The sequence below is a fragment of the Phascolarctos cinereus genome, unplaced genomic scaffold (assembly GCF_003287225.1).
Source record: "Phascolarctos cinereus isolate Bilbo 61053 unplaced genomic scaffold, phaCin_HiC Scaffold_7;HRSCAF=346, whole genome shotgun sequence".
Classification (NCBI taxonomy): domain Eukaryota; kingdom Metazoa; phylum Chordata; class Mammalia; order Diprotodontia; family Phascolarctidae; genus Phascolarctos; species Phascolarctos cinereus.
In genome coordinates, this window is record NW_027556180.1 from 152,059,759 (window position 1) to 152,075,044 (window position 15,286).

The following is a 15,286-nucleotide window of genomic DNA, read 5'->3' on the forward strand; positions in this document are numbered from 1 at the left end:
AATACAAATGACTTGCCCAGGGTCACACAGCTAGTATATCTTAGAGGCATTGAACCCAGCTCTTCCTGACTTCAAGTCCTACTCCCTATCCACTATTCCAGGAGGTTTGATTTATTATCTGGACTTTACCTCCTCACCATTGCCATTGTCCATTTCTGTCTACCCTCTTCTTCATCTCCCCTTTACTGGTTCTCTTCCCATTTTGGAATATAAACTCCTCGAGGACACAAGACTATCTTGTTTGCTTATATTGTATCACTGGCACGTAGCACAGTACCTGGAACATAGTGATGTTTACTAAATGATCTATCTGTATCCTCGTCTGTCTTGTCTGTCCGTCTATCTATCTATCCATCTATCTTATCTATCCACCTATCTCATTTACCTTTCTCCATCTGTATTCTCTATTCATCCGTCTTATCTATTTATCTAATTTATCTTATCTTTCTAGATATAGCTCTAGCCATCTATATTATCTATCAGTATATCCTATCTAGTCATCTATCTCATCTATCTCCATCCATTTCATCTGTCTATCCATTTATCATAGCTATCATCTATCTATCCATCCATCCATCCATCTATCTCTGTCTATACTATGATCACACACACACACACACACACACACACACACACACACACACACACACACAATGATCATTATCATTCCATAATACTGCACATCTCCTCTCTCCTCCCCAATATAACTCCAAGCGGATGACTGCTCTACTCTCAGACACTGAGCCCTACAGGAAACTCCTTAGCCTTTCTTAATTTGGAGGGAATATGGCCATGTATATGGTTTAACAGGGTGAGAGTCCATTTGATGCTGAGTGATGAGTTCTAGTGATGTTGCATACTTTGAAACTCAACACATGGCCATCTATAGCCACACACAAAAAAGCTGGATCAACATATCTGCAACTAGGAATTTTTGCACTTGGGTTTTATAGCATGAGACAAGCACCAAAAAATGTGGCTAAAATAAAATAAGAAAAACATCTCCATCTTTTGGAGAAAACAGAGGTGAAAGAAATTGTTGTTTCTTTTTTGTGTTAATAACTAATTATTGTATTGAGAACAAGTTTTGTTTTGTTTTGTTTTTCCCTTTTCTGCTTCCTCATGTGTAAATCAACCAGTATGGGAAATCTTTCTAAAAGACTTACCAAGCCAGAATGGCTGAGATCTTATCAAAGACAGTGAAAGAAATTCAGAAATTCTAAGTTTGGGTTAATGGGTGCATTCCTACTCATTGTGTTTGCTCAGACAGGTCTGGGAAAATGTGGATCCTCCCTTTTGTCAGACAGGTGATATGGAAATTGATAAGTCTCTTTGACCAAGATTTGGGTGAGCCAAGTCGTGTACTCCAAGACCCTCACTGTAATATAGCCCAGCCTCTTGTTATAATATTCATTTTCTTATTACTTGTTAACCAAGCAGAGCTGATTGCCACCCTCAGGAATACTTGCTCTTCCAAGGACATACAAACTGTGAGCCCCCTGCCATGACAGGTCTTTAGTTTAAAGACCAAATGACCATCCTTTTATTAAAATACTGGCATTATTAATAAAATGATAAAAACCCAGAAATTATGTCTCTTAAACTTTTTTAAATGGCACAAAGGAATCCTCCACTAGGCTACCATGAGAACAATGATAAGGAAGTAGCCCTACTTTTCTCCCCTATCTCCAACAAATGGGTCCATTTGGTAGCTTCCTCTTGCAGCAAATTATTCTTGATAACTAGGTGCTAAGATCAACTATTTATTTACACTTAGCATCCAAGAAGCCTGATTACTGAGTTTCCCTTGCAACACATTGACAGATAGTTTTGGGAAGGGCAAAAAGAGAGCCTGAAGCCAACCATGCTCACTTTGTGAACACCATCCCTGAACTTCCACATTTTTTGCTGCCATCTTGTACTTGCTGGGGGTGATCAGCTCCTCCTGTTGTATATATTTTGGTTTCCTCCAGAATGAGAGGCAGTATAGCATAGTTGATAAAGAGTCGGCTTTAGAGGCAAGAAAACCTAGATTCAAGTCCTACTTCTGACCCATGAGGGCTGTATGACCCTGGGTAAGACCCTTAACATCTCAGTGCTCTAAGCAACTCTTTAAACCCATAAGTAGCAAAGGAAATGCCAGTCTGCATTCATAGAGGAGGCTTGATAATCTAGGAATTCCTGATACCAGTGAAACCACAGATCTAATCCCCATCCTGTATTCCCATAAATACCAAATGACAATACTCAGCCCTTTTTCAGGCTCAAAAACTCCTGTTTTGATGTGCTTACAGCCTGTAATGAGTCACCTAATGATGGCTACCTAATCATCAGTTAAATAGCTTTGGCACAGAATGGTTAATAGAGGCACGATGTAGTAAATTACTAATCTGTTATTGACTAGTTAAATATTGTCATAATTATAATTTTCAGTTAATCTTAATGTTTTATCTAAAAGTTATTTCTTTAAATGTGATTTTAAAAGATCTGCTGCAATCATGACTGTGAGTTTTTACACCCAGAGTGCCATAGATAAGCTTGAGGTGCCATGGAATGTGGTAGAAAGAGCCTTCCATATAGAGCATCTGGGTTTAATTTAGGCCCTGGGTTTGAATTCCACTGGGTTGCCTCAGAATCCCTTTACTTCTCACATTTTCATTTCTGTATTTGTAAAAGCAAAGAGTTGGACTAGCTGACCTTTAAGGCCCTTTCCAGCTCTGATTCCAGGGATTCTCAGTTAACAGCAAAATGATTGATTTGACAGGAATTTTCTTTACAGCCAAACTTATGACATTAAGTGAGATAGAACTATTTCACTGATGATGCCAGTAAAATGGGCTCAGGGAAGGAAGGAAAGAGATAAGTAAGGGAAGAGTGTGGGCAAACAGTAGGAGGAAGGGTCCCCTTTCAGCTGACAGGACCCAGAGACCCAACAGAGGGCATCTAAACTACAGAAAGGACTCCCTATAGAGAGGACCCACCATAAGGCTACCAGATATTTTTTTCCCCAGATAATCCAAAGACCTTGTTTTGCATATTGTTTGAATAAATTTACATGCTGAATACCAAGAGGCCCTAACTTCAAATATGTAAGATAAAATAAAATAAGTTATTTCTTGCCACCTACTGCAGTTGTATTCAAACCAAATATCGAGGGCTATACACAAGTGAACACAGAACAGATTTTTAAACAGCCGGAGGCAGGGGAAGGAACCTTGGCTCAGAGCTTCCCTCTTGCTCCACCCCAGTCTTTTCATGACTGGGTTCATCTTAAGTGTTACTCGACTTATTTTTTAACTCAACCACCTGTTCTTTGGACCTTCCACCAACTACTGACCTCACCCCTACTTGGAAATACTCTCAGAAGCCAGACTTAACAAATAGTCATGTAGCCTCCATTTGCAAACCTCCAGTGAGTGGGAGCCAACTACCTTCTATAGGGCCTAGCTGGGTGGTAAAAATTTATTTTATTGAACATCTCTGAATTACGGTTTAATCTGGTTGGGTGGTCAGGAGTTTTGGTATTGCTCTGATCAATGAGGAAGTGTTTCTTTACTTTAAGCCTAAATCTTTCCACTCATAATACACTTTCCCTCTGAGCCAAGCAGAATGGTAGAATCCTACCACAAGACCGATCTTGAAATACTTGAAACAGCTATCTTGTCCCTCTTAAGTTTTATATTCTTAAGGCTAATCATCCCTTTGTACTTAAATTGATTGGTATCTGAATGAATGAATGAGTGAATGAATGAATGAATGAATGAATGAGTGAATGGAAAAAACTACTGATTATGCACCACTGTGTGCCAAGAACTTTGTTAACTGCTAGGGATACAAAAAACATTCAGCTCTGTTAGATGCCCCTCTCAGTTTCATGTCATCTCCAAATTTGGGTTTGGTAAATATACTAGATATGCCTTCACCTAAGTAATTGATAACAATATTAAATAGCACAAAGTTATTATTTAATTAATTAATTAAATAGCATAAAGGGTACCTGTCTTATTCTCTGAGCATTGATATACTTGGTATAGATCTTTCTTCACCCATTCCTCCCTTGTGCAAAATCCCTTTGTAATCTATTCCCTTGATCCCATGTCTGGATCCCTAGGTCACTGGTGTCCCACTCAAATAGAAATGGATCCCTGAGAGGCTACATATTGACTTTTGTTGTTGTTGTTCAGGCTTGGAGTTTTCTTGTTAAAGATACTGAAGTAGTTTGCCATTTCCTTCTCCAATGTGTCCCCATTTTACAGATGAGGAACTAAAATAAATAAGGGTTAACATTTAACCTGGGGAACCTGCAGCCTAGAGGCCACATGTGGCCTTCTAGGTCCTTGAGTGCGACCTTACAACTGAGTCCAAGTTTTACAGAACAAATCCTTTTATTAAGGGAATTTGTTCTGTTAAGTTTGGATTCAATCAAAGGGCCGAACTTGAGGACCTAGAGGGCCATATATGGCCTCGAGGCCACAGGTTCCCCACCCCTGGGTTCAATGATTTGCCTATAAGTGTCTGAGGTCAGATTTGAACCCAGGTCTTCCTGACTGCAGGGCCAGTGCTCTGTCTACTGCACTACCTAGCTAGCTGCCCTTATACCGATATAGAAAACCACAAATTAACGTGATCTATGTTGTATTATATTTTAAAATTTATTTTATTAAACATCTCTGAAGTACGGTTTAATCTGGTTGGGTGGTCAGGAGTTTTGCAGCCTGAGTTTGATACCTCTGCCCTAGGTCACTCTGTATAAAACATTCCTCTGATTTAAAGTCTTCCTGTTAATGACTATATTTGTCCTTTGTCCTTTTCAAAATCCGTCTTATTGTATAATCATCTAAACCACAACTTTCTATCTTGTGCACAAGGATAGGAAGAGACCATTGAAGGCTTTATTGGAAGCTAGGCATGTAGCGTTCATGGTAATACCCTGATCTACCAGTCTGATATCCCTGTCAAAACTAACAAAACAACTTTGGCTCATAAAGTGTCACCTACTCCCTTTGATTTTGTTTAATTGTTTCATTTAAATCTTTATTTTTTGTATGTGTCTTTTTTCTTTATAGCACAATCATTTCTAGTTAATATACCTTCCTTCTCCCCTAAAAAAGGGGAGAGGGTAAAAAAAAAGTTTTACCTTTAACAAAGATATAAAAGGGAAAAAAAATATTCAGAAAAACAGCCAGCACTTGTACTGTGTCTGGTAACACCTGCAAAATTCCACACTAAGTCCTCCACTTGTGCAGAATTTTACCAGCAATTAAAGAAAACCCCTAGACAGGTCTTCTAGGTGGCACAGTAGACAGAGTGCCAGGCCTACAGTCAGGAAAACTCAAGTTAAAATCTGATCTCAGACACTTACTGACTGTGTGACCCTGGGCAAGTCACTTAACCCTGTTTGCCTCAGTTTCCTCATCTGTACAATGAGCTGGAAAAGGAAATGGCAACCCACTACAGTATCTTAACCAAGAATACTCCAAAAAGAGTCACAAAGAGTTGGATGAGACTGAAAAACATCTCAATAACAATAGCACTGACTTTTGTAGATTCTATCCTCTTCCTTTTTACTGTTTAAATTGAAAATCAGGAGGCTTTTTCTTTCTTAAGTACCGACACTTTTCCTTTTCTCTATAATTTGAAGAGATTTGACACCTACAGTAATTATACTTTACCATTCTTTGAATAATCTGAGATGTGGTTCATCTGGGCCTGGTGACTTGAACTCATTGAGCAGGTAACTCATTGGTAACTAAGTGGACTGTCTAATCTTGGACTTTGGCCCGTATTTTTTGTCTGTCCTCTTTCTTTGTGGAATCAATCAAGAAGCATTTGTTAAACTGTTGGTAAGTACCAGGGACTAAATGTTGAAAGTATTTTAGATAGAAATGAAGTTGTTCCTGCTTTCAAGGACCTTAATTCTTTTGGAGAAGGCAGTATGTAGATATAAAAACACATAAAAGCATACATATACAAAGCAAATATGTCAACAATTTGTATTTATTTTTTTAAGTGTTTTGTATATGCCTTAACGTAGGAAAATTGGGAGGAGGCATTAGCAGCTTAGGAAAGGCTTCTTGTGGGGCTTCAGCTGAGCTGGGAGAGAAACTAGGAATTCTAAGAAGCAGAGATGAAGAGGAGGTAGGCAAGGGAGATAGACGGTGCAAAGGAATGGGAAGGAGATGGAGGGCCTTGTATGAGGAACAGAGAGAAAGCCAGCTTGGCTGGATTGTAGAGTGAGTGAAAGGAAGTAGTTCCATATCTTGACTTTCCCCATCTTGGTTTTGATGTATGGCGGGTTGGCATAAGAAATTAAATGGGAATTTGGGGGTAGTTTTGTGGAAGCTGCGGACAACACATGAAGGCTAGCAGGTGACACAGAGCTTGTGACCAAATACTTGACCGAAATTTTACAATAAGGTATTGTAAACACCCCCTAAAAGAAAAAGAAAAAAAATTAGACTTTTTTCTGGTGCGAAAGGAGGGCCAAAAAATTTTACGCAGATTTTTCAGATCACCCTGACCCTAACCCTTCTCGATGTGGAACGTAACTGTAGTGTGTGACAAGTCTAGAAAGGTAAGTTGGATTGATCTCCTGGTTACAGACTTACGTTCAAACTCATGTTCATATATATAGATTCCTAGAGGATCACATGCCTGGCCTTGATCACACGCCCAAATCCCTGGCTGATTCTCAAAATCAGCAGTTAGGCTCTTCTTATCCCTGAGATTATCAACCTAAAAACCAGGTCCATGATGCAGCAATGAACAGAGGAATTGAATCAGGGATGTCACGTATCCAAGAAAACACCTGGAAAATTCTTTCTTTCCTTGGGATCAGACTTGATTGATAAAAGAAAAAGAGAGTGCCCAGCCCCATTCTCTGGGGGAAAACAAAACTCTTTTACCATGAACATGAAAAGGGAAAGTAAGAAATGTCACAGAAGAAGAAATTTAATTCCTATCTAACAGTCTCAGTGCTGTCACCCTTATCTGGTCCCTCCTGCCATCAAATGTCGTTGCTATTGCATTGAAGTAATAGCCTGCATAAGTTCTCCTAAATTGATTTGGAAAGGACTAAATTTTTATTTCATTTCTGGCAGCTCATATGTGATAGGAATGCCTAAGGCTTAGCTCCCAAGTAATATCTGACTGGCAGTCTACATTTATAAAGCATCCACTGTGCTCCAAGCATGGTATTGGTTTTTTGTAGGAGGATTAGTGGCCTGAGTCATCAATTGACTGATTTCCTTGATGGCTCTTTCTAGGAGAGAAAAGCTTAATACAAGGAGTCACAAAGTTGCCAAAAAAAATGTTATGCTGAAACTCTTATTTCACAGTTTCTACTTTGAGCAACTTTCTTTGTTTTACTACCAGAACTGAAATTAGGAATATTTTCATCTAGGACAAAACACAGGGGGATAGGGTTGGGAGGGTAATCATGTTGATGGAAATTAATGATAGTTTCACTGCATAGCAGTCTAGTCCAGTGGGAGACTTAAGGCAAAGTGCAGGGAATTTGATGACTGTAAGGACATCTTTTCATTAGGTAGAAGTGCCTTAATGCAGCACCTCTCCTGCCCATCCTCTCTTGTGACCTGGGGCAACACTCTGCTAGCCATGCTAGATATAAAGTTGGTCATCCGTCAGATATCTATGATGATTTTGAAACACCTGGCCCACATTGTGGCATATTGTCCACCATGCCCCGCAGATCACTGCTTCCAGTTCCTATGCCTAAATTCAGAGAAGACCCAGGTCCTGTCTTTGAGAAGGTATATTCTTGCTAGGGAAAGGGAACCTGTGAAAAAGGCTTAAGAACACCAATAAAAACATTGCAGAGTCTTTTGGAGGTCTGGGGTGAGGATTAGTAAAAAAAAAAAAACTTTGGGGAGAGATTGGGAAGAAGCCTATAGCTTGATAAAGACAGGAAAAGATGGGAATAGGGAACTAGACTCAGGATCAGTAGTATCTGGGTTTCTGTCTTGTGTCAGAGATTTACAAGTTGTATGTTTCTAAACAGATCAAATAACCTCTTTATGCCTCAATTTCCTCATCTACAAAAAAAGGTCGGGGTTGGATTAAATGGTCTCTCAGGTCCCTTCTGGCTCTCTATGATTCCATGATTAGAGTTAAGGGAAAAGATATTTAATAAAGAAACTGAAGAAAAGAATGCATTATGGCATTCAATTCAATTTAGCATTTATTAAGTGCAAGGAACCATGCTTAGTGTTAGGAATGCAAATTAAAAACAAAACAAACCAGTTTGTACCCTTAAGAAGCAGAACATATTGCTTAGGTGGAAGGGAGATAGCATATACAGAGCTGAATGGAGTACAAGGTAGGAAGTGATGGGGACAGAGAGATCAAACAAAGCATTCTAGAACTCTAGGAGAGGGGAAAGAATACTACTAGCTTAGGGGTTTGAGGAAAACCACAGGAGGACTTGCTGCCTGAGCTGAACTTGGAAGAAATATAAGGAACCTGAAAGGAGATAAGGGAGTGAATGACTTACTTGATTGTAACAGTATCTTTGTAGGGGTGCCAATAAAGAATTAGGTTGATGAGATAGTGGGAGATGGGAGTGTGCTGGTAAATGTTTAACATCTGACTATGCAAGAGGAAAAATTGTATGTTCAACATATTTAAGTTTAATCTGCACTGTTTACATTTCTCCATCATTTTCTTAAATCTAGACAATCAACAAAGTCAAGCCCCTATTTGTAACATTTGCCAATTTCTGAGGTATAAGTGATCAAGCTGAAAATTTTGCAATTGGCTCCAGCACACCCCAGATGGGATGTCATCCACTAATTCAAAGGTCATGGTAGCCAGACTAAGAAGATTGAGTATTATAGGCAACCTATTTGATATTATTGGAGATATATACTTATTTCATATTATAGACAATAGTGAATTACTATTGCTTTTTGAGCAGGGACATTACATGATAAAAATGCTATTTGAGAGAGTGTTTTGGCATTTGTTGGGTGAATTGGGGTAGGGGAGAGTATAATTTTAGATAATGATGATGGTGGTGGTTGTTCAGTTGTGTCCAACTCTCTGTGACCCCATTTTGGGGTTTTCTTGGCAGAGATATTGGAGAATTTGCCGTTTCCTTCTCCAGCCCATTTTACAGAGGAAACTAGGGTTAAGTGGTCCAGTCCTTTATCACTTTACTTGTGTACTACTATTGTAATAGCTTTCTGGGTGGTGTCCATACCTCAAGTCTCTCCTGCCTTCAATTTATCCTCTACATAGCTGCCAAAGTGATTTTCTTAAATTACAGCTCTGATCATAACACTCGGACACACATACTCTATAAACTCCAGTGACTCCCTATTACCACTAGGATTAAATATGAAATTCACTGTTTGGTATTTAAAGCTCTTTATAGATTCTAGTCTTCTTATACTTTTATACTTCCCTCCATGCACTGTACAGTGCATTCTCTAGTGGTGTTCACATAGAACATTCTGCTTCCCAGATCCATGCATTTTAACTTGCTTTTCCCCATACCTGCGATATTCTCATTCCTCCCTTCCACTTCTTATTTTTCCTGACTTCCTTCAAAATGTAGCTCAGAGTTTTCTCTCTGCTAGAAGACTTTTCTAGTTTACACTTTTCACCCTTCCCAACCTCAACCCCTGCTACTAAGTACATAGAGCGCTGGGCCTGTAGTTTGAAGTTCAGATCTGGCTTCAAATACTTACTAGCTATGTGATCCTAGACAAGTTGCCTAACCTCTGTTTGCCTCAATTTCAACTTTAAGATGGGGATAATAATAGCACCCACCTCACAAGGTTGTTGTGAGGATGAAATGAGGTAATATTTATAAAGTGCTTAGCACAGTGCCTGGCACATAGTAGGCATTATAAAAATATTTATTATCTTCCTTTCCCTTCCTTTACTCGCCCTTCTCCTTTGAGAGTGCATATATTATATGCGCACACGTATATATATGTATATATATATATATATGTGTGTGTATGTGTGTGTGTGTGTGTAGATATATACGTATATATCTTGTATCTGTACATAGTTATTTTCATGTTTTCTCCCCTATTAGAACATGAGCTCTTTGAGAATAAGACCATGTTTTTGCCTTTCTTTGTATCCCCAGCCTTTAAGAACTGTTGCTGGCATGTAATAAGTACTTAATAAATACTTGGAGTCATGAAACACGTCTGCCCATACACTTGATATGTGACCTTGGGCAAGTCACTTCATTGTTTAATTGGTTGATTATGCCGTTTCCACTTGGGAAAGGAAACTTTTGGTTGGGAAAATAGTATCAAAAACTCCTCTAGTTAGAACTACCACCCTTTGAAGAAATCAAGATGATTTATTTTCTAGTTTCTCTTTTCTTAGCATCATAGGATTGTACTGCTTATTTTAATGTGCATTCTAATACCAATTTCTTCCTTATAATATACTCTGCACTGTATACTGGTACTGAAAACAATAGTTTTTCCTTAAAAAGCACACCACCACCACCACCACCAACAATAATATTATAATTTAAGATTTACAAATCACTGATACATATTACTTAATTACATTTGATCCTCTAGAGTAGTAAATGTTAATATTATTATCCTCATTTTTCATAGAAGATAGCTGAGGCTTTGAGCAAAGAAGTGACTTGCCTAAGGTCATATACCTGGTAGAGGTGTCTTCAAACTCCAAATGAAGTACGCTATTGAGTCAGACTAACCAGAAGTCATACTATCTAGCATTGTATCATTTTTTTTAAAGGATTGTATATGCTCATATTTTTTTAACCACAGTTTAATCAATCTGAGTTGACATTTTCTTACTTGCTTATTCCTGTTGTCATTTTTCTTAATTTTCATTGATCTTTGCCACCAGTAGAGTCACCCATGATTTCTGTTTTACTTAAAGGAAGATTTAACTTCTTGAAGTGAATTAAACATAATTTGGAACTTAAACTTAAAATTTTCTCTTACAGGAAGCTCTCTCTGGCAGTGAACATTTGCAAGATTGATTATTGTTCTTCAGTAATCAAAAGTACACTCCCAGGAGGGCAGTGCTCTATGTTCCTGGAAATGATGAAAAGAAAATACAGAAAGTACCATCACTGAATGTAGACTGTGCAGTGTTAGACTGTGAAGATGGTGTGGCTATGAACAAAAAGGTAATGGAAGTATAATTTCTTATTGGGAAAAAGGTGGGAGAGGGGAATATAAATAAATTCTCCTTTTCTATTGCCAGCATCTTATACTTTTTGTTTTCCTGCACCCCCTGACCCCCTCCACCACCACCATTTACTCACATTTTGCTGATTTCTAATCTTTTTCTGTTTGAGAGCTTGTTCTCAGAGAGGGTTAAGAATTTATGCAGTGAGAAATAGTTAGCCTTTAACCGATTAATTCTTTCCCCAAAAGTTAATGTAATCACAGAAAGCAAAGGGTAGATAACATAGGTAATGATGTATTAACGTGTTAATGAGGCGTTTAACTATAAATATGGTTACCTTGTGTCCCCTTACAAAATATAAAAAAATGTTTCTCTACAATTTAATTGGAAGAAGATCTTAGGATTGGCTGGCTGAAAATTGTTTACACCCTTGGAAGCCATTAGGATAGTTAAGACTCCTAGGCCTGGAGTTAGTCAACATAATTTGAAAGAATTGATGCCATGAACAACTTTGTGGAATATAAGCTCTTCACTTGCAGGGGCAGAGGGGAGGAAAGAGAAGGGAATTTTTTACCTCCTGCCCCGTAATCCATGGCATCTAATAGCTGAATTACTCATCCAGGTTTATAGGGGAAATTTTTTGTACATACTTTTCTTACTGTCCTGTTTTAGTCAAGACCTTTGCTTTGAGCTAATTGTATTTGTGGGCTGATTGTTAAAGGGGAGTTTACCAGTAGAGGCTCATGAACCATGCTTTTAAGAGGTCAGACCCACAGGATATCCCAGAACATGAAGTAGTCACCTCCCTGGAGACCCAGCTTAGTGTGCCAAGTTGGAAGGATGTAGCTAGAAGGATGTACATTTATCTTTTCTCTTAAAAGGGGAAGTTCAATAGCATGTTAGATCCGGATGTTGTCTCTCTATGTGTATATACTTTTACTCTGCTAGATCTGCTCAATGTGTTACTTTTAGGATTTAAGTGAAGAACTTCCAGATTTCTGGTGCAAAATGGTACAATGGAAAAAGCACTAAGATGAGTGTTGGAAATTTAGGTTCAGTGTCCTGATCTGGTACCAACAAATTATGTAACCTGGGCAAATCATTGGTGCCATCTGGACTTTGGATTATGTTTATAATTATATATATAACTTTTATATATATAAATTTTATATATAAATATATAAATTATGTTATATTTGTCAAATATATAAGTATATTTATATATAAATTACCATGGTAATTTATATATAAACATGCACACATATACACAAAGATAGTACTTATATATATGTGTATGTGTGTATGTATGTTTATCTATAGCTATATTTGCATATCTAGATATAGCTATATATCTCTAGGTATTTGGGGTAGCAAGGTGCCTCAGCAGACAGAATGTTGGACTTGGAAGCAGGAAGAACTCAGTTCAAATCCTACCTCAGATACTTACTAGCTATATGGCCCTGGGCAAATCAGTTAAATCTCTCAGCCTTAATTTCCTCTTCTGTAAAATGAGGACAGTAATAACACCTTCCTTCCAGGGTTGTTGTGAGAATTTTGTGTGTAAATCTTAAAGATCTATGTCAATGCTAACCTATTATATGTAGGTATATAATTGTTCAAATCTAGGATTACATCAGTGTAAGGAAGTCCCCAGGGAGCAAAATCTCCTTACTGATGCAGTTCAGTAAATGTTCTGCAACTTGAGGTCTTAGAGGGCTATATGGAGCACTGAGAGGTCGTGACCCCTCCCCCACCCCCAACACACTCCTACTTTTTACTACAACTATAAGGTTATTCCTACTCTTACATATTTACTCAGGATCAGGAAGCTTTTTCCAGACTTCCCTACAGCACTACCTTTCCCTACTCCAGGTGCTATCCGTGAATTTGTTTTTATTTACATTGCATATATCTTGTATCTATGGTTTTCTGCATGTTATCACCTCTGTTAAATTGTGGTCTCCTTAAAAGCAGGGACCATCCGTGCTATTTAGCACCGTGCCTAGTACATTGTTCATTTGTTTCAGTCTTCAGTCATATCTGACTCTTCATGACCCCATTTGGGGTTTTCTTAGCAAAGATGCTGGAGTGGTTTGCCATTCTCTTTTCCAGCTCATTTTGCAGATGAGGAAACTGAAGCAAACAGGGTTAAGTGACTTGCCAGGGTCACACAGCTAGTAAGTGTCTGAGGCTGGATTTGAACTCAGGAAGATGAGTCTTTCTGACTCCAGAACCAGCACTCTATCCTCTGTGCCACCTAGCTGCCCACCCAGCATATAGTAAATGTTTAATAAATGTTCATTGGCTGCATTTCCTAATCTGGAAGTTCCCTACATCAAGAAAATCACAGGTTTAGTCTCTATTATTATAAATAAAACCTGAAGATATAAAGAAGGGAGGTTTATAGGTACTTCTTGGAGAGCCAAATAAGATAATTGGGAGAATTGGTTCTATCATGATCCTAAGAGCAACAATTTTGTGGAACACTTGATTATCTTATAGTGATCATGATGATTCTATGTAAGAGGACTACTGAAACAGTAGCCTATATGTCAATATCTGCTGTAAAAAGGTGAATAAATAGTAGGATTCTATAGAGATCTTGATTAGATCTTCCGTACTAGATCAACATATACCTTAATGCTCAGTATGAAGGCTCGACAAAATTGGGATAATGGCAAAAAAAATTTTGGGAAAATATGATTTGTGTTTTTAAAATAACAAAATCCTTATGTCTGTATATCATGAATTGTTTCTTCAAGAAGGCACTGGACATGGTGAACACTGAATATCATACCCTCCCTGCAAAAGAAGTTTATTATATCCTAACTGATAGGAAATGACTGGTTACAAACATCAGGATAATTTCAGATTCAACTGTGGGTGGTCAGATAATTGACTTTTTAGAGCAAAAGTAAAAATTAACATGAAATTAGGAGAAAAGATAAAGATGAGAAGATACTACGTGTAATTAATACTCCTATGTGAGCCATTTACCATGCTGTTAACTTTGAAAAATGGGAACTAGAAACTCAAGAAGTGTTTATTAAGTACCCATTAGGTTCAGGGAATACAAAGAAACAAAAATTAAACATTTTCCAGCTTTAGAAAGGTTACATGATAAGCATAGATAAGGGGACCACCAAAACAATGGCGGGAAAGGAGAAACATACACGGACATATATATCTACTAATATACATTTATTAGTAAATATAAAATATATCTAAGGTAAATGTAACATATATACAAGGTAAATTCAAAGTATTCAGAGAGTATTAGGAGCTCTTGTGGATCAGGACAGACCTTATGTTGACAATTAAACTGACCTTTGAAAGGAACAAGAGATTCTAAGATGTAAAGATAAGGACAAAAGAATTGAGAAAGGAATACCAATAACAAAACTATTATAGTAGTCTAGGCAGAAAGAAATGATCATCTGAATTATGGTGGTGATTATGTGGATGATGATAGAGGAATGATGAACTATGACGAATACAATGACTATTTATGATTCTCAGGGCATAATAATGAAACATGTTATCCATTACAGAGATGTGATGGATTTAAGGGTTCAGAATGAGCCATTTGTATTTTTGTATACATCAACTAAAGGAATTTGTTTTACTTGTTTATGAGTATTTGTTATAAGAAATTTTTTTTCTTTTAATGAGATGGGCTTTGGAGGGAGAGAGAATAGTTTTCTGTTACTATTTTTTTTTTCATGGAGAGGCAAAGGGTGCTACAGATGTGAAGTGCTGCTTATACTTTTAGATGAAGTCATTGTATTATTAATTTTATATTACATTTTATCCCATTAAAAGAGATTTCTCCTGAAGTGGGAATAATCTATAAATATTTATAAACTAAAACCAAAACATATACATGAAACTTTAAAAAAATACAGATAAAGGGAAGGATGTGAGAAATGTGGGATAAAATCAACTCTTGTTGACAGATTGATAAATGGTTATTTTTGAAGGGATGATAAAGAGTGAAGAATCAAGGATGCCTCCCAAGTGTTGAAACTGGGTGGCTGGAAGGATGGTGATGCTTTCAACAGTAATAGGAAATCGGAAAGAGGGATGGGTTTGGTTAGGGGATGAGGTAAAGAGAATAAGTTCTGTCCCA

At 37.6% G+C, this 15,286-nt stretch overlaps 1 protein-coding gene across 1 annotated transcript in view; it reads left to right on the forward strand.

Moving 5' to 3' along the window:
• Nucleotides 1-7,617: 7,617 nt before the first annotated feature.
• Nucleotides 7,618-15,286, forward strand: part of CLYBL (citramalyl-CoA lyase) — a 187,403-nt gene continuing 179,734 nt past the window's right edge. The window contains 3 exon segments of the mRNA XM_020964048.2: nucleotides 7,618-7,772; nucleotides 10,970-11,016; nucleotides 11,019-11,155. Coding sequence (XP_020819707.1) covers nucleotides 7,618-7,772; nucleotides 10,970-11,016; nucleotides 11,019-11,155 — 339 coding nt within the window.